The sequence below is a fragment of the Suricata suricatta genome, chromosome 3 (assembly GCF_006229205.1).
Source record: "Suricata suricatta isolate VVHF042 chromosome 3, meerkat_22Aug2017_6uvM2_HiC, whole genome shotgun sequence".
Lineage (NCBI taxonomy): Eukaryota > Metazoa > Chordata > Mammalia > Carnivora > Herpestidae > Suricata > Suricata suricatta.
Genome location: NC_043702.1, coordinates 132,396,373 through 132,418,330, shown reverse-complemented (window position 1 = coordinate 132,418,330; position 21,958 = coordinate 132,396,373). Strand labels below are relative to the sequence as shown.

Genomic DNA, 21,958 nt, shown 5'->3' with positions numbered 1-21,958 from the left:
AGGAGTCTGGGAAGGGATTTGCAGTAATAGGTCTCTGTTGTGCAAATTTGACCCTTCTGGTGTATCTTTTACCTAGATGTCTTTGAAAATAGAGGGAGAGGGGGAAGTACATCAAGTCTAGCCCCTATTTAGATAACATTGTCAAGGCTTGTTAGTGTTCTGGTATCTGCATTTTAGACAAAGTCTAAACTGTCTTTTTAATATACAGCATTTGGCCCTGGCTGATTTCACTTCTAAATAGTTTCCATCCCCATGAAGAGGATCTTTCAAGTACTAATGGTAAGGGCTAACTTAACTTGATGTTCTTGGCATTGTTCCCCATCACTGATAGTAGGCTTAGGGCTGGAGAAAGACATGGTTTTGTTGTTGTTTGACTTTAAGTTGAGTAACTCAGAAGGGACTTGGAATGCTGCAGTCACCAAGAAGAAGTGGATGCTAGTAGAGGTAACGTTCTAGTTTTTTCAGCAGCATATTCTCCGGTTTGAATAGGAATCCAGAGTGCAATTCCTTTAAATTCTTTCCAGCTTCTTCCCTTCATCCTCATTTTTACCATTTAAAAAAAAAAAGAATGAATTTGAACAGTATTACTCAAAGCAATACCTGTTAATTATAGAACATCTGGGACGTATAAACACTGAGTGCACAAGTCACCTGTGGTTCTCTCATACAAAGATACTTTGTACTGTTTATATTAGAGCGTATTTTCTTGGGACTTTTTTCTTATATGTACATACACACACCTGTGTGTGATTGATACCAGATACAGCCTGTGCCTGCTTTTTAAGTTAATCTTATATTGTTAGCATTTTTATTTGCTATTTAAATATTTAAAATGTGATATTTTTTTTTACTGGCTGCATAATATTCTGTCCTGTGGATATGCCATAATGTATTTAATCATTGTCCATTTGCTGTACAGTTTTCCACATTATAAATAATTCTGCACAGAACAATCTGTAGTTAACTCCTTTCTGATTATTTTACTTCCATCAGATCAGTGTTTCTCAAGTATTAATATGCAAATGAATCACCTGGGGTCTTGTTAAAATGGAGTTTGTGATTCATTAGGTTTGGGACAATGCCTAAGATTCTGCATTTCTTGCAAGCTCCTGGGTGATGTCAGTGTTGTTTTTGAATACTTTGAGTAACAAGGCGATAATCTAAACAGTGAGATTACCAATGTGGGGCTATGAGTTTTTAAGGCTGCTGGGGAAAAAATAGTCTCCTGTATCCATCCCCTTCAGCACCGAGTAGTAGGGAAGTATTAGGGGACAATGTCTAGTGTGCAGACATAACTTGTTTTACAAATCTTGATTTTTACCCTTCTGTAGCTACACCACTTCCAGAGGAGTTTGAGTTACAAGGATTCTTGGCTCTGAGACCTTCTTTCAGGTGGGTGGCAGCTAAAGGAGATTTATTTCATTATCAGTGATTATAGTATTAAGATTAGGAATCAGGCTTGGGCTTAGAGGAACCTTTGATCTATTGCAGCTTTGTCTTATTTTCCTAACAACTAAAAGCAAAGTTTTTAAATATGAAATGGACTTGCATGTATGTCATGCTTTCAGTTCCTGTGTAATACCACTACTGAGTGCTTTTACGGATATGGGGGAAAGGAAAGGGAAAGGGGAAAAGGGAAAGGGAAAGGGAAAAAGGGAAAGGGAAAGGGGAAGAAAATTGCTTCTCCCAAGTGATATTTATTCACTGGATTTTTTAATACTTTGTTGAAATTAGAGGGGAAATCTCAAAAATGGGAACCAAATGCAAGTGAAAGGATATTTCTTGACATTTTTCATATCATTAATAATGACAAAGCAGCTTGTTTTTCTAGTCATTTTTGTCTCTTCTCAGAGGGAGAACTTGTTACTCCTTTTCAAGTCGAACTCTTTGGTCTGTGTCCTTGCCTCCCCACCTGTTACCCTCTCTCTGCATTGCATTTCCAGTATCTTTTTGTTTTATTTTTTTTTTAACAGTGAATTACTTTCTTTTGGTCTACTAATACTCAAGTATACCCTGTTCTTTTTAAAAAGTAAAATTCACAACCGTTTCTTCCTCTGATGTTGCCCTATCTTTCTCTTCATCATCAAACTTTTTTTTTTAATGTTTATTTTTTGTTCTTGAGAGAGCACAAGCAGGGGCGAGGCAGAAAGGGAGAGAGAGAGAATTCCAAGTAGGCCCTGCACTGTCAGTGCACAGCCCAACACGTGACTCAAACCCACGAACCTGAAATCATGACCTGAGCTGAAATCAAGACTCGGACACTTAACGAACTGAGCCACTCAGGCACCCCTACCATCAAACTTCTTAAAAGGATAGTGTGTGCTAACTTTACTGACTCTATTTTCCAGTCATTTCTCAGCCTCCTTCAGCTTAAGCTATCAGTGCGCTCCTGGTTACCAAACTCCATTGACCTCTTTATCATTTTCATCCTGTTTAATTTTCTCTAGCGTTGAGTTTATTAATCCCATTCCTATTCAGAGCCTCCTTTTTCTTAGCTCTTTTTCTTAGGTCTCCCCACCATCTTCAGTCTCATTGACTTGTGTCCTGCATCACTCAGCACGTTATCCTCCAGTTCTTCCCCTGCTGTTTCCTTCCCACTCTTATAGTCTCCCTGGTGATCAGATCCATCTTTTTGTCTTAAGCTTTCATCTCTTGGATAGTAAGTAAGTCCAAAAGTTTCAGTTTCTGACTTTTTTTTCTGACTCTTATTAAAAATCTGATCTCCCTATGCATTTCGAACTTTAACATGATCCAAAACGAGCTTATATTTTTCTATTAGGTCAGCAAAAAAATAATCCTTCTATATTTATCAATGTGCCATTATTCACCTACATGAACTCTTAAAAAAATTTATTTCCATTAATGTTTCTCACCAAGTCTTTGCAATTCTGTGTCTAAAACGCCCTTTAGACCCACCTCCTCCCATTTATTTCCCTATATAGTTTAGGCTTTTATCGCCATTAACCTGCAGCATAAAAAGCTTCCTAATCAACCTCCCTACTTAAAGTCCCACTCCTATTGTTCATTTCTGCCCTGCTTTCACAATTATATTTTTAAAAATATAGGCCCATTAATAACGCAAAGACTTCAATTCACTCATCCCCAATTGTTCTAGTATCTTTTTTTAGCCTCGTGTCCAAGTGCTTTGTTTTTCAGCCGTATTTTCTGCCACCTCCACCCTCCTGCCTCCTAACCCTTAACATACTATACATTCACTATGTCCTATTCTTCAGTAACTGTTTTTATGCCTGGGACTTTGTTTACGCCCTGCCTAAGAGCAGCCCCTTGTCCTCCTCTGCCCTTCCCTTACCAACCTGTGAACACTTACCACACCTGCCAAGGTCCAGCTCGAGTAATGACTTAATCTTTTCAGAGCTTAGCAGAAGGAACTAGCCCTCCTATTAACTATGCTTATTTGCATAGTTTTTCTTACTAATATTCATCAGATTGATTTATAATTATTTCTTCCTTATGTAGATACTGTTTCTCCATCTCCTTTATCTTTGTGTCTTTAGCATCTAGCCTATGGCCTGGTAATTCTTAGGTAGTTTTAAAAATCAATACTGGGTTTAATGAGAAATCTGAAAATCCTTATTTTTTTCTGATTAATTTACCTTTCTAATGTCAGTTTTTTTGCTCTATATATTTTATGATATATATACATTTTTCTGATTTAGGGCCACCTAAATTAGATTAATACTATTTAATAGAATAGGCACACTTGGAGACCCATATCCTTGCAATGGTCATTTCAGGCAAATTACATAGAATGCAAGGTAAGTGTTGATGAAAACTTTATTCTTACAGTAGAAATATCTTTCCTAATAAAAGGTTGTGATTTCTTTTAGCTCTTCAGTTAGAAAGTAAAATCTGAAAATATGTGAGTGCATATTGTCTTTTTTGGTTTGTTTCAGTGTATTTAAAATCTTTGCCAGCGTACATTCAAATGCAGTTGATTCTATCTAGTAGCCAGCCTATGTGGAAAAATCTGAAACCACTGCAGTTAAATAGGTGAACGGGGTTGCCTGGGAAATCGTTAGAAGTTTGATTTTGTATAATTTGCTTATCTTGATTTTAGGAACTTGGATTTCTCCAAAGGCCACCAGGGTATTACAGGAGACAAAGAAGGTCAGCAACGACAAATACGACAACAGCGCTTGATCTCTATAGGCAAATGGATCGCTGATAATCAGCCAAGGTATTTCTTATCAGATACACTTACACACCCCACGTGTGTTTTAGGCTCTTGAGTATAAACTCGTAAGTCAATATCAACATCAAATTATGACCCTGGTGATCAGAAGTATACTCTATAATCTCTGTTCTCCCCATTACACTACCTAGTGTAGAGAAATAGGCGTTATCTCCCTTGTTAATCAAGAACTTCTGCTCTAACTTGTAAATACCTGTGCAAATCTAACAAAATCGTATGTTTACAGTGATGGTATTGACAGGGTTGTGGTGGTCCATTTCAGTCAGGACTGCCCAGAGTCAGATAGGTTCTGCCACTCCCTGAGGTGTGCGTCCTTAGGATCTCCCCAGGTGATTCTGACCTATCCAAAGTCAGTAACTATTTCAGATTCATTTTTATATTCAGGCTCCTGTCCTTCTGTTAGCACTTAAATGGTTGCATGCTTGAGTGAACTTAATTCCTCTGAGCTCTAGTTTTCACACCTATAAAATAGGAATTACAGATCGCCACTTCAGGGGGCTCGTCTAGGGCCTTGTACTTAAGACATGCCCAGCACACATAGCTGTAGTTACTAGAAAGCATTAAGGGGGCATGGGAGTATGTGGTGATGCTAAGTGATAATGAGAATTTGAGTTTTTCTATAAGTTCATTTCATGCTGTATGAAAATATTACACTGTAATATCTTGCTGTCTCTAAGTCTTTGGGGCCGGGAATGTACTTACTTGACTGTTGGGTCCATACGCAGTCCCATTGCTACTGTTTTTAGGTTTATGGTCTTCATATGTGGATTTATTTTTACTTTTTTAGGCTGATTCAGTGTGAAAATGAGGTAGGGAAATTGTTGTTTATCACAGAAATTCCTGAGTTAATACTGGAAGACACCAGTGAAGCCAAAGAGAACCTCATTCTGCAAGAAACATCCATGATAGAGTCACTGGCTGCGGACGGGAACCCGGGACTGAAGTCAGTGCTGTCCACTGGCCGTAATCTAAGCAACAACTGTGACACGGGAGAGAAACCAATGGTCACCTTCAAAGAGAACATTAAGCCACGCGAAGTGAACAGAGACCAAGGAAGAAGTTTTCCTCCCAAAGAGGTGAGAAGGGACTATAGCAAAGGAATAACTGTAACTAAGAATGATGGAAAGAAGGACAACAACAAGAGGAAAACAGAAACCAAGAAATGCACCTTAGAAAAGTTACAGGAAACAGGAAAGCAGAGTGTGGCAGTGCAGGTAAGCTGTATTTGAACTATAACGCAGGTAGAGGAAGGCTCACACAAAAGGCAAGAGTTTTCATTTTGTTCCTAAAGCCTTGGGAATGGCCTCTTCTGGAAGCTTGAGTGCGGCACAGTAAGGTCACATCAAGAGCTGTGGTAGGTGGTTACTTCCTTAACCCGTAGACCTCGTAATATGGGGGAAGAAACCTCAACCGACTTGACATTTCTGTCAGTCCTTTCAGTTAGGTGGTTTGAAATGAGCAGAGCTGTCAGCTCCACAGAGAATTCTGTTTGCTCTGGAAGGTGTAATTGCCATTTGTTAGCATTCTGTTGGGAAATGTAGGGTCTTGTACAGAGCCAATAGGACCAAGAATATATTAGGCTTGTAGGGTTTTTTTTTTTTCAGATTCACTAAAAAGAAATTAAAAGATATTCTTGGAAAAAGAGGAGACTTTTTCTTGACATTGTTACCTGTCCCGGCCAGGGGCATTAGGTCACTTTAGTGCTGTCTTGGCTCATGGGAGTTTGTAAATCGAGAGGTTAAGTCTCTTGCTGGGAAGGGGTAAACACTACTCAATTATTTGTGACTTTGTTTTTCTTAAACCTTTCCAAAGAGATAGGGATGATTTCATATAAACGGAAATGATCTTTGCTCTGTGCTGGTTACATTAATACCATTATTATCTGAACAAGTATCTAAATAGCTATTTGATTTGTTAACACATTTTGGCAAATGTATTTGTTTGCAGCAGGCATGAGGAACATTACATTATTGAAGGCTGCTTGCAAACACAAACGGTGCTTTCAGCGTATTTCACCTACAGAGCTTTTCTGGGAAAGAGAGAAATCAGAATAGAATAGTTGCATTTTAAGAAATAGGAAGAGAAACAGAAAAACATGGTAGAAATGGAAAACAGGCCTGGGGCAGGGGAGAGAGGCGCCGGGGAAAGACCGAGAGCAAGCCAGATGAACTGTAGAAAGCCAGAGGACCAGTGCTTGAGGGGTGAGTCCAGTATGTCCTGCTGCCCTGCCTCCATTTTCTGCTGCTACCTCTCAGCAAGGGCTAGACTGAGACTCTCCTTTCTGCCCTCTCCTCCCTCTTAAATCTGCCTCCAGATGATTCAAGAAAGCCTGACAGGCGCCCATGTATCGCCACCCTCTGTACCTCATCCTAAGTTCTCCGCCCGTGTTACTTGTTCTCCTTCGTTTTACTCCTGCTGAGCAATGCGTGTGACATCTTCTTCTCTGTAGCTCGTTGTGTAGGGCGGAGGGGCCTGTCCCTTACTACTGACAGTATCCTTACTCTAAAGGGTGGTATCATTGAGGGTGGACGGTGGATGCCCAACTGTTATGCTTGAGGCTGCACAAATGAAATTAAACTCCCCTGTGGGTTAATCACCGTTATTAATTCATAATCCATGTTGTTTAATGAATTTGAGTATGAAGGACCCTGGGGCCCATAATAGGTGGCTTTAAGAGTATAGGCAAGATTTTTAACATGGTATCTATCAGATGTCTCGTTGTGAAACAAATGAGCTCTCGGGTCCTTTCCATATTTAGTGTTTTTGTGATTTTGTGGAAGCAAAATCATGACACCAGTAAACCAAACCCTTACGTCTTTTATTGACAAATTATTTGTTTTGATTTTTTTCCCATTTTGTATTCAGGTAAATTTAAATACCTTCATACGCTTTTTTTTTTTTTTTGACATAATGGGGTTTTAAATTCTTTCTTAGAGGTGCTTCTTTCTGATACATTTGAGTTTCAGATTATTACAGATAGTTTTGCTTCCGTTGGTCATAGGTAAAATCCCAGACAGAACTAAGAAAGACTCCAGTGTCTGAAGCCAGGAAAACACCTGTAACTCAAACCCCAAGTCAAGCAAGTAACTCCCAGTTCATCCCCATTCATCACCCTGGAGCCTTCCCTCCTCTTCCCAGCCGGCCAGGTAAATACACATTTTCTACTTAATCTCATCTGTGTAGGAGCTTCTGCCCCCTGGTTGAGTAATTTATACTCTGTCAGAGTTACATTACTAAACCATAATGTTATAAAGTAGAAGGAAATTCTCTTTTCTCTGATGCTTATGGAGTTAGTTTTGAGCCATTTTCCTGTACTGTATATACAAATGCATGTATGTTATCACGAGGGAATTTCTAGCACTAAACACAGCATTTTAGAAGCCACCTTTAGAACACTCCACTTGATTCAGTGGATAGAAGTAGCAGCCAGTACTCTATATTTAATCTTGAATCAAATTAAAGATTGATGCTTGATCAGTCTTAATTGATGGCTGATTCTTGCCTTTTATAATTTACTTGAGGACCTCCTCTTCTCCTCTACCCCACCTTACCCCCAAATGACTTATTTTTGCCTTTCTTTTGCTGAGTGTCTTTAGAACTAAAGCTGCTATGTTCTTCTATTTTGAAGGGTTCCCGCCCCCAACATATGTTATTCCCCCTCCTGTGGCATTTTCTATGGGCTCAGGTTACACCTTCCCAGCTGGTGTTTCTGTCCCAGGAACCTTTCTTCAGCCTACAGCTCACTCTCCAGCAGGAAACCAGGTGCAAGCTGGGAAACAGTCCCACATTCCTTACAGCCAGCAACGGCCCTCTGGACCAGGGCCAATGAACCAGGGACCTCAACAGCCACAGCCACCTTCCCAGCAACCCCTTACATCTTTACCAGCTCAGCCGACAGCACAGTCCACAAGCCAGCTGCAGGTTCAAGCTCTAGCTCAGCAGCAGTCCCCCACAAAAGCCGTGCCGGCTTTGGGGAAAAGCCCTCCTCACCACTCTGGGTTCCAGCAGGTGAGTTACAGTTGTGTGTCCTGTCCTGCCAAGACCAGGAGCAGGGGAGGCTGGGAATGGGCCAGTGTTTGGTTAATTAGAAATACTACTTAAGTTTTCAGATGCTTCTGCTATGGAAGAATTAATGGGAAAAAATGTACTCTTTACTGTTTAGGGAAGTTCAAATGTTACATCCCTTTCTCCTTTTGTAAAGGATAATAGATCTTGACTACTGTTTTTGCTGATGCTTCTTGTCAACTCTGTAGGAAAGAACTTTGTATAAATAATTCTGTTTGAACATAAACTGAAGAAGGGAAGTAGAATCATAATCTTGATGAGGTGTTAAGAAAGCTGTGACACCATTCTTAAACATTGTCAACCCTGCAGCACTGGGGGCAGGAAGGGGGATCACACACACACACACCACACACGCATGCACACACTTTCCTTTGTTCATGAAGCCTCGTAAATAATTGAATTGAAAGAGGTGAGTTCAGTGCCCATCATCTGTTCCAAGAAAGCTCTGCGTATTGAAAAACCTGAAGGGTAAAGGAAACTTGAGTTTTGTCAGTTGTAAGATTTTTCAAGTTCAGTCTGTGATTTCCTGAGTATTGAATGTAACACTACGTTTTATCCTCATCTTGATGACAATCATCTCTTTTTTTTTTAGTATCAACAGGCAGATGCCTCCAAACAGCTGTGGAATCCCCCTCAGGTTCAAGGCCCGTTAGGGAAAATCATGCCTGTGAAACAGCCCTACTACCTTCAGCCCCAAGACCCCATAAAACTGTTTGAGCCGTCATTGCAAACTCCTGTAATGCAGCAGCAGCCTCTAGAGAAAAAAATGAAGCCTTTTCCCATGGAGCCATATAACCATAATCCCTCAGACGTCAAGGTCCCAGAGTTCTACTGGGATTCTTCCTACAGCATGGCTGATAACAGAGCTGTCATGGCCCAGCAAGCAAATATGGACCGCAGGGCCAAACGGTCACCCGGAGTCTTCCGTCCAGAGCAGGATCCTGTGCCCAGGATGCCATTTGAGGTGCGTGTCCTTTCCCATCACCAGACACAATGGACATAGGTGTGGGGCTGCGGATCTTTGGAATTTCTCAAGTAGATGTTTGTAGAGGCCACTCTGATTCAGTAGCACCGCGGCACACGGCCTGGCAACCAGTGGGGCTCTTGGTCTCCTCACAGCTGCACAGTAGATTGGATTCAGGGGAGCGAGGGGCTCTGTCACCGATGTGGACTGGCATGGTCTGGCAGAGAAATCATGTGCAGAAATCTCGCACACAGCATGTTGGGAATTCTGAACCAAAGCTCCTCTCAGTTGGGCAGAATCATCTGAGTTTAAAAATAGGTTTATTGCATATTTAAACAAATTGCTTTCTGAGAGGCACAAAGTCAGCCAGTTATCTTCGATAGTGGAGCTCCCCTGTCTTTGTCTTTATTCACGAGAAACAGGTGTGTGTGTTGTAACTTTTAAAAAGAGCTGTTTCTCTGTTAGCCCAGGATATGCTAATCACTCTGCTGCATGGCATTGTTTTCCTCACTGGCCACGTTAACCTTTGATGTGCTGCTCCTTGTTTGTCCATGGTTTTTGCTTCTTTCTCTCGTCTTGCTCTTTCACTACCATTGTCCTGTGTCACCTTATTGTTTCATACTTTTCTTCTTTGCATAGTACTGTCTCCCTGTGATTCTTCTCCTTGGCTGTACTCGCCTCTGTCCCCTAATCGTGCTACTACTCCTTTGTGCTTCTGTCATCCCTTACTGCATCTCACCGTGATCCTTTCTGTCACTAGGACCCCAAAGGCTCCCCTCTGCTTCCTCCGGACCTGTTAAAGAGTCTGGCTGCCTTGGAGGAAGAGGAAGAGCTGATTTTTTCTAACCCTCCTGATCTTTACCCAGCTCTGCTGGGGCCTCTCGCCTCTCTTCCTGGACGGAGCCTCTTTGTATGTATTTGATGTAATTCTTGCTCTAACCCCAGCTTCTCTCCTTGAGATTTTGTGGTTTTGGAAGAAATGATTTCTTTTTTTTCTGGAGCTTTGAGCTTTCCCTCTTTACAGAATTGTACAATTTATTTCCTCACTGCACAGGCTAACCTTCAAACAGTAGTGGAACATGGCGAAACCTTTCTGACTCCACAGTTCTAAATCTCAGAATCCTAACTTTAAGTGTTATTCAGGGCTGGTCATAGGATGCGAGGCAAAGTAACTTACTTTCTTCAGGTGGTACTTTCATCTCAATACAGCAGTTTCAAGGATCATTTAATCTTGCTTAGGAGCAGTGAGATTTTTCTTCATATAAAGTGAAATATGTTCTAAATTTTTTAGTGACATTGTTGAAAAGTATGTGGCTCTTTTCTGTTTGGTTAACTAAGAGCCCTGCTAAATTCAGAGTGAGATTCATAAACAGAAGGAGTAAAAATGAAGAGAATTCTACTTAGAAACATTGTTGGGGTGCCATAAATGAGTGAATACAGAGAGAAATTACTAGGATGGCATAAAATAGTCTTATGTATTGATTAGTGGTATCTTTTAAAAACAATCCTCTAGCATTTCAAAGCGTGGCCTTCTATATGCTCTTCAATGTTTACATGCTCACCAGTGCATTTTGTTAAGGTGGGGGAGCATGAAAAAAATGGGAAGACGTATGCTACCAGGTTTTTCTCTTTCTTTTCTCCATCTTAGCAAAACATAATGACAGTTCAGAGTTTTACTTTTTTGCTGTTTCTTTTCCATAAACATGAGGCCAGAAAACATTCATAAGGTTAAAATGCGTTGATTTTAGGATTAGGAGAAATAAAAGCTTCACAGCTCTCGTGCTAGAAGCTGCCATCCCTGGCGCTCGAAGTTTCCATAAGAATTTGCCTGGGTGAGTGGGCAGAGGGACCGCCGCTTGTCCCCCAATGAGAGAAGGAAGAGATCCCCTAGAAACCTGAATGCAGTGAAGGCACTAGGGTTGGTGGGAAGCCTCACCGCCAAGCTGTAGGCTCTGTGTGTTTACCTTTCTTACCTCTTCTGTGCTCAGGCCAGGGGAATGCCTCTCAGCCAGCGCATTCCCGGCTTCCTAGTTCCTGCCATGTTGCCCCTCCATTCAAAACGAAGCTGATGGTGGAGCAAGTAGATATGGAGGGGGTCGTGTTTTCGGGTGGTTTTTTTCCCCATGTTTATTGAAAAAAACCCTTGACTGTAATACTTCCTATATTTAACATTGCTAATGATACAGTGTGTGTGAAAGTGCCTTGCATGTAGTAGATGTTTAATAAATGCTTTGCTGACCAACTGTTCAGTGACAGTGAGCGTCAGAGATTCAGCTTTTTTTTTTTTCCTGGTAGTTTTCTTAGAGCCAGTACATGTAAGCTCCAGTTAAGCGACTATTTTAACATATATCACAAATAGCTGCTTAGGAACCATGTTAACAAAACCAGTTGTTAAATGGATTTGAAAGCCTTTAAGTCATTAATGTGAGTGTTTTAAAAACTGGGGGGAAAAGACTGCCAGGTCAGTTCAGCATCTTGTTTTGAGAGTATTTTAAATGCGCCTTTTAACAAGGGGATTCGGGAAGGTTCCTGCTAGTGAACACTCAGAACTGCCATTTTCCAGCATCCTGGTCCTGCCAGGATCTCTCTGCTAGATTAGAGGTATTTTTCGGGGAGGGTTCTGTCTGACTCGCCTGTGGCACCTGGCACAGAGCTGGTGTCTTTGTAGGAGCATGTAATTCACAACTTCTGGGCCCGACGTTGCACACGACAGATACGTACAAGTACACTTAGCTGGTGGTCCTCTACTCTGGTGGTGTAGGAACTTAAGATTAAGAAAATGGAAGGCACAATTTAACTGCTTGTTTTTTCTCTGGACTGTGAAGAAATCCTTGTTGGAGAAGCCCTCGGAGCTCATGTCACATTCATCTTCTTTCTTGTCCCTCACCGGATTCTCTCTCAATCAGGTGGGTAAATGGGGAAGAATCCTGCTGTGCGCTTTTATTGTAGGCTGGCACTTCCTTTCCCGTTCTATTTCAGTACCCCCATTTTTCTCTTTCCTTTCTCTGCCATATATTGCTGCCTTCCAGATTTTTTATCCTTCTCTCTCTGATTCGGGTATCTGAGATACTTGTTTGTTACAAATTTAAACCCTTTAATGTCTCATTAATAAGGAATCCTTAGCGTTCTGTTGTTCAGCCAAGTGAACTATTCATACTTTTTAATCTGGGTTGTTTACAATAGAGAAAATAAAGGGTGAGGGAAAATGAATTTAACAGGGAAACCGAAGGAAACAAAAGTCTTCAAAAGTTTGTCTTACTAAGAAAAGCTTAAGGTGGGACACCTGGGTGGCTCAGTTGGTTAAGTGTCTCTTCATTGTGTCTCAGGTCATGATCTCATGGTTCCTGAGTTTGAGTCCCACCTCGGGCTCCAGGCTGACAGCATGGCGCCTACTTGGGTTTCTCACTCCCTCTCTCTGCCCCTCCCCCACTTGTGTGTGCGTGCCCACGCGTGTGCACACAGGTATACACTTTCTTCCTCCTCAAAATAAGCAAATAAACTTTAAAAAAGAAAGCTTAACGTGTATCAAGCATTCATGAACATGAATATTGCATTTTCTTAAATCTCTTTCCTTGGAGTTTATAACTTGGATGTCATTGTCTTTCAGGAAAGATACCCAAATAACAGTGTGTTCAATGAGGTATATGGAAAAAACCTGACGACCAGCTCCAAAACAGAACTTAATCCTTCGCTGGCTCCCCAGGAGACATCACTGTACTCCCTCTTTGAGGGGACCCCCTGGTCTCCATCACTTCCTGCCAGCTCAGGTATTGACTAGCCTTTAAATTACAGAACCTTGAATTCCTAATACACTCAAATTGATGATGACTCAGTATGATTTTGCAATTAATATATTAGCTGTATTGTTTTCTTAAGTAATTTCTGAACGAAAATAGGAAAAAAGCTTGATGAGCGAGTTCATGTAATAAGTGCCACTGAAAAAGCTTTTTCACATCCATAACCAACAGAGTTGTAAGGGAGAAAAGTGCAGGTTTTTTCTTAAGGTTTCCAGCTGTTTTTTAGTTTAGTTTGTAGATAATCATTCTTTGCATGAAAAGTTGAACTTTTTAAAATTTAGGGCTTTTCTTTTATTTTTATTTTATACATGGAGTTTGATTTCATAGTAATTCTTAAAGTTACGCAATTAGAGAAGACCAGTAGATACTTACCTGAAACAGACATGCCAAAATAGTGCACGCACAAAATTGTCTGCTTGGTTTTGCTATTTTAGTTTTTTTTTTAGAACAAGCAATATGCCTTAGATACATGCAGTAAGACAGATTAGTGCATCTGGCAGCGTCCCTTTGGGGGCCCTTATTTTACCTTTGTCCCAAAGCCCTGTGATTATTTTTAGTAGAATTTAAGTGATTAGATTGACAGAAAATTTAAGTTCTTGGTTTGTTTGTGAAACATGTTTAATTTTTTACGTTTTGTTATTTAATAGATCATTCAACACCAGCCAGTCAGTCTCCTCACTCCTCTAACCCAAGCAGTCTGCCAAGCTCCCCTCCAACACACAACCATAATTCTGTTCCGTTCTCCAACTTTGGACCCATCGGGACCCCGGATAACAGGGACAGGAGACCTGCAGATCGGTGGAAAACTGATAAGCCAGGTGAGGGCCAGACTTCCTTGTGAGGTGAGAGTGAAATCACTTACTCTGCCCTTCTCTGGTGCTTGGCGATGATAGAACATCTTGAATTTTTCTTATGTTTTCACATGCCTCAGCCATGGGTGGGTTCGGCATCGATTATCTCTCAGCAACATCAGCCTCCGAGAGCAGTTGGCATCAGGCCAGCACTCCAAGTGGCACCTGGACAGGCCATGGCCCCTCCATGGAGGATTCCTCTGCTGTCCTCATGGAAAGCCTAAAGGTGAGTAAGTTTTAGGAGCAAGAACCATGAGAGATGTTTCTGCTTTTGTTCCTGTAAATAGCTAGACTCCTTCCTTTGGCCCTTAGAACTGATTGATCCATAGCACATATCTAGCAAAGTCCTAGAAACATGGTCTGCCTTAGAAGGTTCTTGAATAGGAGGTTTTTTAGTTTGTGAATTCTCTACTGGTAAAACAGTTAACCTGGGGCGGGGACAGAAACAAAGGTTTTAGTTGCATTCTAAGGTCAAGAAAATTCTGATTCATTTTGTAATGTTTGATTGAAGCCTCTTGTGAATAAGTAGAAGAAGGGTGTCTAATTTTGGAAATGTTTTGTTTGCCTAAAATCTTTATAATAGTCGATATTCTGTGGTCTCACGTGGTACTTGTAGTTTTAGTAAAAAGAACTTTTTTTTCCTGGTTTAAAATAATCTAGTTAAAACTGACTGGTCTTAATGACAGTCTTACACCTTCTTCTAATGGCTGGATCGTTTTAGGGGGCAGGGATCTTGGGACATACCTGCCTTTATATTTGGCGAGGATTGAAAAACAAATCCCTTTCAGATATCCAGGCATTTGACCTCTGCTGACAAGCTCTGGGCTGTTTTTCAGTCTATCTGGTCCAGTTCCATGATGCATCCTGGACCTTCTGCTCTGGAGCAGCTGTTAATGCAGCAGAAGCAGAAACAGCAGCGGGGACAAGGCGCCATGAACCCTCCACACTGAGGCCAGAGTGGCAACCCTGGGAACGAAGGCTCCATAAACCATGGCATGTTGGGTTTGCGGGACTGGCCCGTACCGTCCCCTGCAGGTGGCAGCCCTCTCTTCTGTCTCTTGCTGTCGAGAGGGTGTAAGTGTTCCACCAGCGCGCTGAGTGTGCACGAAATGTCCGCAGTGCAACAAAAAGAAAAAACCGTCAGGAACTCTCCGTCCCCCCGGGGCCCTCCGGAGGGAGAGAGGAACTGCTGTCTGTCTTCACTCAGTTACCTGATGTCACCGCCTCTCACCTTCCCCGTCGTGCATGCCCCCAGCCACAAGGGAAGTGAAAGCTGAGAAGGGGAGGCAGATGGGAGAAGCCAACGGGAACTTCTCAGTCCTTTTTTCCTCTTTGGGGAGTAAAATAGGAATCCATTAATGATTGCTTTGCTGACTGAGAATGTAGTTGAGATGATCCCTGAACATCTTTTATTATTACCCTCGGCAGTATAACGTCACACTGAACTCTTCCATACACAACGTGCTTCTTCTAGTCAGTGTGTAGCAAGGAAAAGCCCCGCTCGCTGCTCCTGCGAGAGGTTGCTGGTGACAGGATGGGGGAAACGGACCTCTTTGGCCAGTGGCAGTGCTCCATGAGGGAGAGTCCAAGGCCTCAACTTTCGCTCAGAAGGTTCTGGTGGGCCCTCCTCTGGCCTGGAGACTCCGGCAGGAAATGCCCTTCACTCTGTAGGTGCTCGAGCCCCGATCGAGGATGCAGTGTGGGTGGTGGTGCTGGCCGGACTGGCAGATGACTGCTGTAGGGTTTTAAATTAATGTTTTTGATTCCTGTACATTTTACCGTAGCGTAGCGAGCAGTCTCACAGAGGGCAGGCTGGTCCACTCGTGGCCTGACACATTTTAATAGGTAGAAGCTTTCAGTGTGGTTATTTTTCGTTTGATTGGTTTTTGTGACCCCACCCCCTCCTGTCCCCGCCTCCACCCCGTTTCCGCCCTGTGCTGATGCTAGTCATTGTTTCTGTCCCCAATGTGTACAACATCTCGCCAAGAAGCAACAGCACGGGGTCCGGCAATTGGGGCCCAAAGGACAGTCTGCAGTGGAAGGAGGCAGCCCGGCCTCGGCCCCCGACCTCCACTGTCAGAGTGAAATTCAAGACAACAAGGACATGTGTGCACCATGCACAGAAGATACAACGGAGTCCAGTCTGGAAAAGGTGAAAGAAAGGAAAATAAACTTTTATTTGGTATTTATTAGAAGGAAAGAGGACTGAAAATTTTCTTGTGTAGAAACAGAAGGACAGCATTTGTTAGTTCCTGGAGGAGTATTATTTTAGGGGAAATTATGGAAACAATCTAAATGTCCAGTTGCTGTGCTAGTGGTAGGGTCTGTTTCTGGGAGGTCTCTCCTTGGTGTGTATGCGCACACCATCTGCTCTCCTGGGGGGAAGGGGAGTGTGTGTGTGTGTGTGTGTGTGTGTGTGTGTGTGTGTGTGTGTGTGTGAAGTCAGCGTGGGACTCACGGACTGGAAAACAGCTGCAGAGCAAAGCACATCCAGGAGCCCCGGTTGTCGCTGGAGTCTGGGCAACCCTAACAGTGAAAGGGGCGAGATGAATGCTCATTGCTCTTCAGAGAGTGGTTGGAGCCCCGTCCGCTTACATTGTTGCTCTTTAAGTTTGACATGGTATTTGGGGATTTGGGTTGTTTTTGTTTTTGTTTTTGTTTTTGAAAGGTCTGAAAGGGTGAGGCCCCCCACGCGATGGCAATATGAAACCCTTTGTGCTTCTCGCCAGCCCCTTCCCTGTGTCCACCTCTCTCCCGTTCCCTCCTTCCTCGCTGCCTTGACCCACTCTGTGTGTTGGAGCTCTGCATTCAGGCAGCTGTGACATTCCAGCGTTCGAGCTGTCCCTGAGTCTCGCGCCCCAGACGAGCTAGCCAGGTTCCCTCTCTCACTCCCAGTACTGCCTGGGTCCCATCTACAGCCCCGTTTCTGCATGAGAATTTGGTGTTTGGAATGTTTTCTGATTCTTGGGGCGGGGTTACTCGCCTGATCATCCTCAATGTGGAGTAACGAGGAGGGAGAGGAGAATCTTCATCAGAAACTGGTTTTGTGTAGTAAACGTTTCTGTTCTTTTGTTTTGTTTTTTGTTTTGGTCTGTCTGTGCAAGACCTGCAGCTGCTGAAATCAGCTTTGCCTTTAATTAAACCATGTTCTCTCCAACCAGACCTGTGTGTCCGTGGTTTCTTTTCTAACCTAAAAATGTCCTACTTAAAAATAAAAGTAAGTATTTCAACAACTCACAAGTCACCTAGGGGAAACCAAAGTGCATTGATATGAAAAGGGATGGGTAGACAGAAACTGATTGTCACAGTTCTTTTCTCTGATAAAGACTGGCTCATGCAGAGACGTTAACAGCCCTCCATTTTTACTGTTAATAAAGCCACACACACTCACTGTACCAGAAGGAGAATTCTCGTAGAGAACTCCAGGTCTCTTGGAGAGAGAGGAGTTCTTTGTATTTGTGGAATCCTTCACCCAACTTAACCCTGAAAAATGATAACCAAAATAAAACCATGCCTAGAATTTTATCACATAAATTAGTGCAATGCATAGAAACTGTGACTAACACGATAGTCCTCACTAGCTGCCTTCTTCGCATCACGTAAGTGTTAGTGGCCCATATTCAGTATTGAACTCTTAATAAGAAGTGCCCCCTCTGAGAACACATGAAGGGATATAACTCTAGTATTTTCTCTGTGGAATTGAAAATTGTATTCCATGGGAAGCAGCGAGACTTTTAATAAAACCTGTGTGCACCATGTGAATTACCTGTAAACTTAGTTCAGGATCTAGGAGTCAGCGACTTAGTGGGACAGGAACAGGGGTATTTATACGTAGGCTTTGGGCCTGCACTCAGTCTTGTATTTGTAAGGTTTTATTGAGGTATCACATACAGAAGTGCCCCGATAGCAAGTATACGACTCCGTGAGCTTTCACAGAGAGAACACATTGGGGTAGTCGGCACTCCAAACAAGAAACCTTATCGACGCCCTAGAAGACCCTCCCCCACCCCCGGGTTATCATTAGGATAAGTTCTCCGTGGGAAACGTGGATTAGGTAGCACTTACAGTAATGTCTCCGTGCAGTGCTCTGCAGAGGCATGCTACGCTTCACCCGTGCTAGTTCCTTTCCCCCAACCTTGTAGGTTATAAAACATTCTAGACTCCTCTAGGAGAGCTTTCCAGGTCTGTAGTTGCGTGTTCTTCAACAAAAGCTTTGGGGAAGATGCCAATCTTCCCTTTGCATTCCCCTTCCAGCCAGTCTTCGTTCACTGATGAAGAGAAATGTATGCATCAGTTTCTGAAATCAGTACAGGAAAATTACCTCCTCAGGATATGCCGCCCAGATTGAAAAGTCCGTATTGGGAAGTGATTGGAGGGAGGAGTAAACAGGACTTCACCATCACATTTTTCAAAAAGTTGTCAGAAAAATAAGATGAAATAAATTGAACAATCTTGAGATACTTTTTTTTTTCTTTAAAACAGGGAAGTTTTGTCCAATTCCTGTTAGGAATCTTGATGTCCCTATCCATAGAAAGGGATGTCCCATAAATTAAATAGTTGACCTTTGAACAATAACAAATTTGAACTGTGAGAGTCCACTTAAACACAGATTGTTTGATACAGTGCTATAAGTGTATTTTCCTTATGATTTTCGTAACATTTTCTCTAGCTTTATTGTGAGAACACAATATATGCTACCTATATAAAATATATATTAAATCGGAGCAGACTATTGGCAGTTAACCTTCTGGAGAGTCAGAACTCCTACCCAGATTTTTTACTGTACCTGGGTGGGGGGGTTGCGTGTTGGCGCCTCTAACCCTGCATTGTTCATGGGTCAAATATTTATTAGTAATGAAAGCCCACTAGTGACTGATAAAGAATTGAGTTAGAGCCAGTCATGGGTTCAGTCCATAAAATAGTCCATAGTTTAGTTTATAAAATATATAGATTTTAGTGGCTCCAATTTTGAGCCTTTAGTAAGTTATAGGCACTATGCTAGATCTAAATATACTCTCAGACTTCATAATAACTCCATTGTGGATAGTACCCCATTTTACTCCCGAAAAGGAGACCTGAAGAGATTAATAGCCTGTTGTGTTACTCTGCAAATAAATACCAGACATCTTAGGTTTGACCTACTCCAAAGCTGATCTACTAGGACATGAAACTAGTTCAGAAGTTCATCTTTGGATGTAAGATGTCTAGATCAGATGCTGCTTGGATCCCGTCCCTGGAAACTCTGCTTTAATTAGTGTGGGATGTGGCTGAGTGTCAGTTTTTTCTAAAGTTCCCCCAGGTAATTCTAATTGCAAACTTCTGTCTTGATCCCTTGCACTTAGCATGTGAGGGGGTCAAGGACCAGAGCATTTGCTGGTCTTCTATCCTAGGAGGCTGTTAGGAAAGTCAGAGGTCCCTGGCTGGCTCAGTCAGTAGAGGATACAACTCTTGATCTCGGGTTTGTGAGTTTGAGCCCCTTGTTGGGTCTAGAGATCACTTAAAATGAAATCTTGGGGCGGGGGGAGAAATGGCAAAATCTCAAGTCTCACCCCAAACCTGGGTTGGAATCCATTTTAACAAGATTCTCAGGTGGTTCATATTAAAGTTTGAGAAACATTGTGAATGAAGCCACTTCGTAACTGTTGAATATGACTGAACTCACCCTCAACCCCACTGTAAATCTGTTTCTGCTGAATTGTTTCCTCTTTAGTTATGATAAAGTTTCAAACTGTTTTATGGGTACTTAACTGAATTAAACCAACTTAGACTTTTATACATGTCACAATAAGGAGTACGCCACCTTCTTTTTTCTCAGTGTATCTACCCAGAAGGTTTTTCTGTGTGTTCTCTAGTTTATCTCATTCCTACCCCGACCCCTACCAAACAACAAAAGCTGGACAGACCAGCTAGTTGTTTGACACTTAAAAAATGGTTGCAGGGTCAGAGGACCTGGGTGGCTCAATGAGTTAAGAGTCAGAGTTCAGCTCAGGCCATGATCTCATGGTTCACGAGTTCGAACCCCACATTGGGCTCTCAGCAGTCAGCACAGAGCCTGCTTCAGATCCTCTGTTCCAGGATCCTCTCTATCCTTCCCTGGCTCATTCTCTCATTCTCTCTCTCCCCTTCTTTTTCTCTCTCTCCCTCTCTGAAAAAAAAAATAAGTGTTTAAAAAGAAAAGAGTACATTAATTCAAAGTACTGCAGTTTGCAGAAAAGTATCCTTAGGGCTTGTTGCAAAGGCAAAATGGTCCCGGCCACCTTCCAGTTGGTTAACTCTGGGAATGAGAATACATGGCTTCCAAAACACAGCCATCTTTAATAATCAGAATGTTAGCTAAGTCTGCCATGTGTTGCTTCCCTGCCCAGTGGAGCAACAGATGGAAAGGTGTAACATTCCATTTTGCTCCCTCCAGCTGAAAACTAGGAAGGAGATTGAAAGCACTGACTAAAGTTTGGTTTGGGGGCGCCTGGGTGGCTCAGTCAGTTAAGCGTCTGACTTCGGCTCAGGTCAATGATCTCATGGTTCGTGGGTTCGAGCCCTGCATCAGGCTCTGTGCTGACAGCTAGCTCAGAGCCTGGAGCCTGTTTCAGATTCTGTGACTCCTCTCTCTGACCCTGCCCTGCTCACGCTGTCTCTCGCTGTCTCTGTCTGTCTGTCTGTCTGTCTGTCTGTCTCTCTCTCTCTCTCTCTCTCTCTCTCAAAAATAAAACATTTAAAAAAATTTAAAGTTTGGTTTGTAGATGGTTAATACTTCCCTCTTTCCTGGAATTTATTTCTGCCAACACAGAAAATAGTTTCTGTCATCCACGAATAGTACTTACCCAGTGATAAAACCTGGATTATGTCGCCTTCCTGGAACTCCAGGTCTTCTGGCTGGGTAGCCTCATAACTGAAGAGTGCTACCACTTGGCCTCCTTCCTTAAGCTGAGGTTTCGTTGTCTGGTTATTAGCTTCAGATTTTTCACTTTCCTTGGGTTCATCTGGAAAGCCTTGGTCACCCTGAAATAATAAAAGGCCAGTGAACATTGACCATTGCTAAAGAAATTGGTGAAATGTCAGTGTAGCACCCGGGATATAATAAAGGCAAGTTTGTGATCAGTCTCTAGCATAGACCCAACGTGCACTTTATGAATACTGGATGGTTGGATAAGTGAACCCAAAAGGTCTTTAGGGCCCTATACAATCTTAAGATCTTATGGAAACCTTACAGTAATCCTGAAAAAGATTACTACTTTGAAGAAACTGAGTCACAAGTGACAGAACTGACAGTCAAATCTAGGTGTCTGACTCCGCATCCAACACCCTTCCCAGGCATCCACAATACTAGGAGCTTTGTTAGAAACGTACATTTCTGGTCCTGTCCCAAGCCTATCATCAAATCAAACTCCTGGCATTGTGGGACCCAGCAATCTGCATTTCAACAAGCCCTCTAGGTAATTCTCACACTTGATAAAGTTTGAGAAGCCCTGCAGAGCACCGTAACATCTTTCCAAGGCCATGAGGAAGGCTTTGCGTTCTGCTCTGTGTAGCTACACATCCTGGTCACCAGTGTGGTCCTTTTTGATCCACAGATGTTGAAAAGAGGGGTGCGGTTTCTAGAGCAGTGTATCAGGATCAAACAAATCCACATTAGAACCCTGCTAGGGCAAACGCTGTACCGACTGTTCAGAGTTCTCCCCTCCTGTTGCCTGTTCCAGCCTTGGCAGATCCCTTTGACAGAAAGGCAGTACAGTAAGGGGGAAATGGCCCTCCAGAGTCGCAAGTGCGTTTGTGTCCCTGCTCCACCTGCTCTCCTGCTGCGTCCCTGAGCAGGCAGTGTGACCTCTATATACTCTATACTTCAGTTTACTTTCCTGAAATTGAGACTAGAGGACTGAAGTGACAGGAGGTGGACTAGTAATAGCTGACAGTCACTAAACACGCTGGGAGAGGATTAGCCAAGCTTAAATACATCAGTATTTAAATATGTTAATATATTTAATAATATAAATTAATATGGAATAATATAATATATTAAATACTGATATATTTAAGCTTGGTTAATGGTAAATGTTCCTGCATGGAGTAG

General features: G+C 42.4%; 2 protein-coding genes across 7 annotated transcripts in view; one reads left to right on the top strand and one right to left on the bottom strand.

Moving 5' to 3' along the window:
* The window catches only part of SMG7 (SMG7 nonsense mediated mRNA decay factor), a 90,430-nt gene extending 73,378 nt beyond the window's left edge, over nucleotides 1-17,052 (top strand). For 2 of the 6 annotated variants that reach the window (XM_029935221.1, XM_029935222.1), the window contains 13 exons: nucleotides 209-279; nucleotides 1,332-1,392; nucleotides 4,079-4,198; nucleotides 5,001-5,427; nucleotides 7,215-7,359; nucleotides 7,842-8,221; nucleotides 8,871-9,242; nucleotides 10,003-10,152; nucleotides 12,068-12,148; nucleotides 12,850-13,009; nucleotides 13,687-13,857; nucleotides 13,971-14,116; nucleotides 14,727-17,052. In XM_029935221.1, coding sequence (XP_029791081.1) covers nucleotides 209-279; nucleotides 1,332-1,392; nucleotides 4,079-4,198; nucleotides 5,001-5,427; nucleotides 7,215-7,359; nucleotides 7,842-8,221; nucleotides 8,871-9,242; nucleotides 10,003-10,152; nucleotides 12,068-12,148; nucleotides 12,850-13,009; nucleotides 13,687-13,857; nucleotides 13,971-14,116; nucleotides 14,727-14,840 — 2,398 coding nt within the window. In that variant the 3' untranslated portion in view covers nucleotides 14,841-17,052. The remainder of the gene's footprint in view (nucleotides 1-208; nucleotides 280-1,331; nucleotides 1,393-4,078; nucleotides 4,199-5,000; nucleotides 5,428-7,214; nucleotides 7,360-7,841; nucleotides 8,222-8,870; nucleotides 9,243-10,002; nucleotides 10,153-12,067; nucleotides 12,149-12,849; nucleotides 13,010-13,686; nucleotides 13,858-13,970; nucleotides 14,117-14,726) is intronic. The other 4 variants (XM_029935223.1, XM_029935225.1, XM_029935224.1 and 1 more) reach the window with 4 other exon arrangements.
* Nucleotides 17,053-17,744: 692 nt separating this feature from the next.
* NCF2 (neutrophil cytosolic factor 2) overlaps nucleotides 17,745-21,958 on the bottom strand; it is a 31,777-nt gene continuing 27,563 nt past the window's right edge. The window contains exons 14-15 of the mRNA XM_029935227.1: nucleotides 20,712-20,889; nucleotides 17,745-18,158 (exon numbers count right to left, since the gene is read on the bottom strand). Of these exons, the coding sequence (XP_029791087.1) occupies nucleotides 18,046-18,158; nucleotides 20,712-20,889 (291 nt within the window). The 3' untranslated portion in view covers nucleotides 17,745-18,045. The remainder of the gene's footprint in view (nucleotides 18,159-20,711; nucleotides 20,890-21,958) is intronic.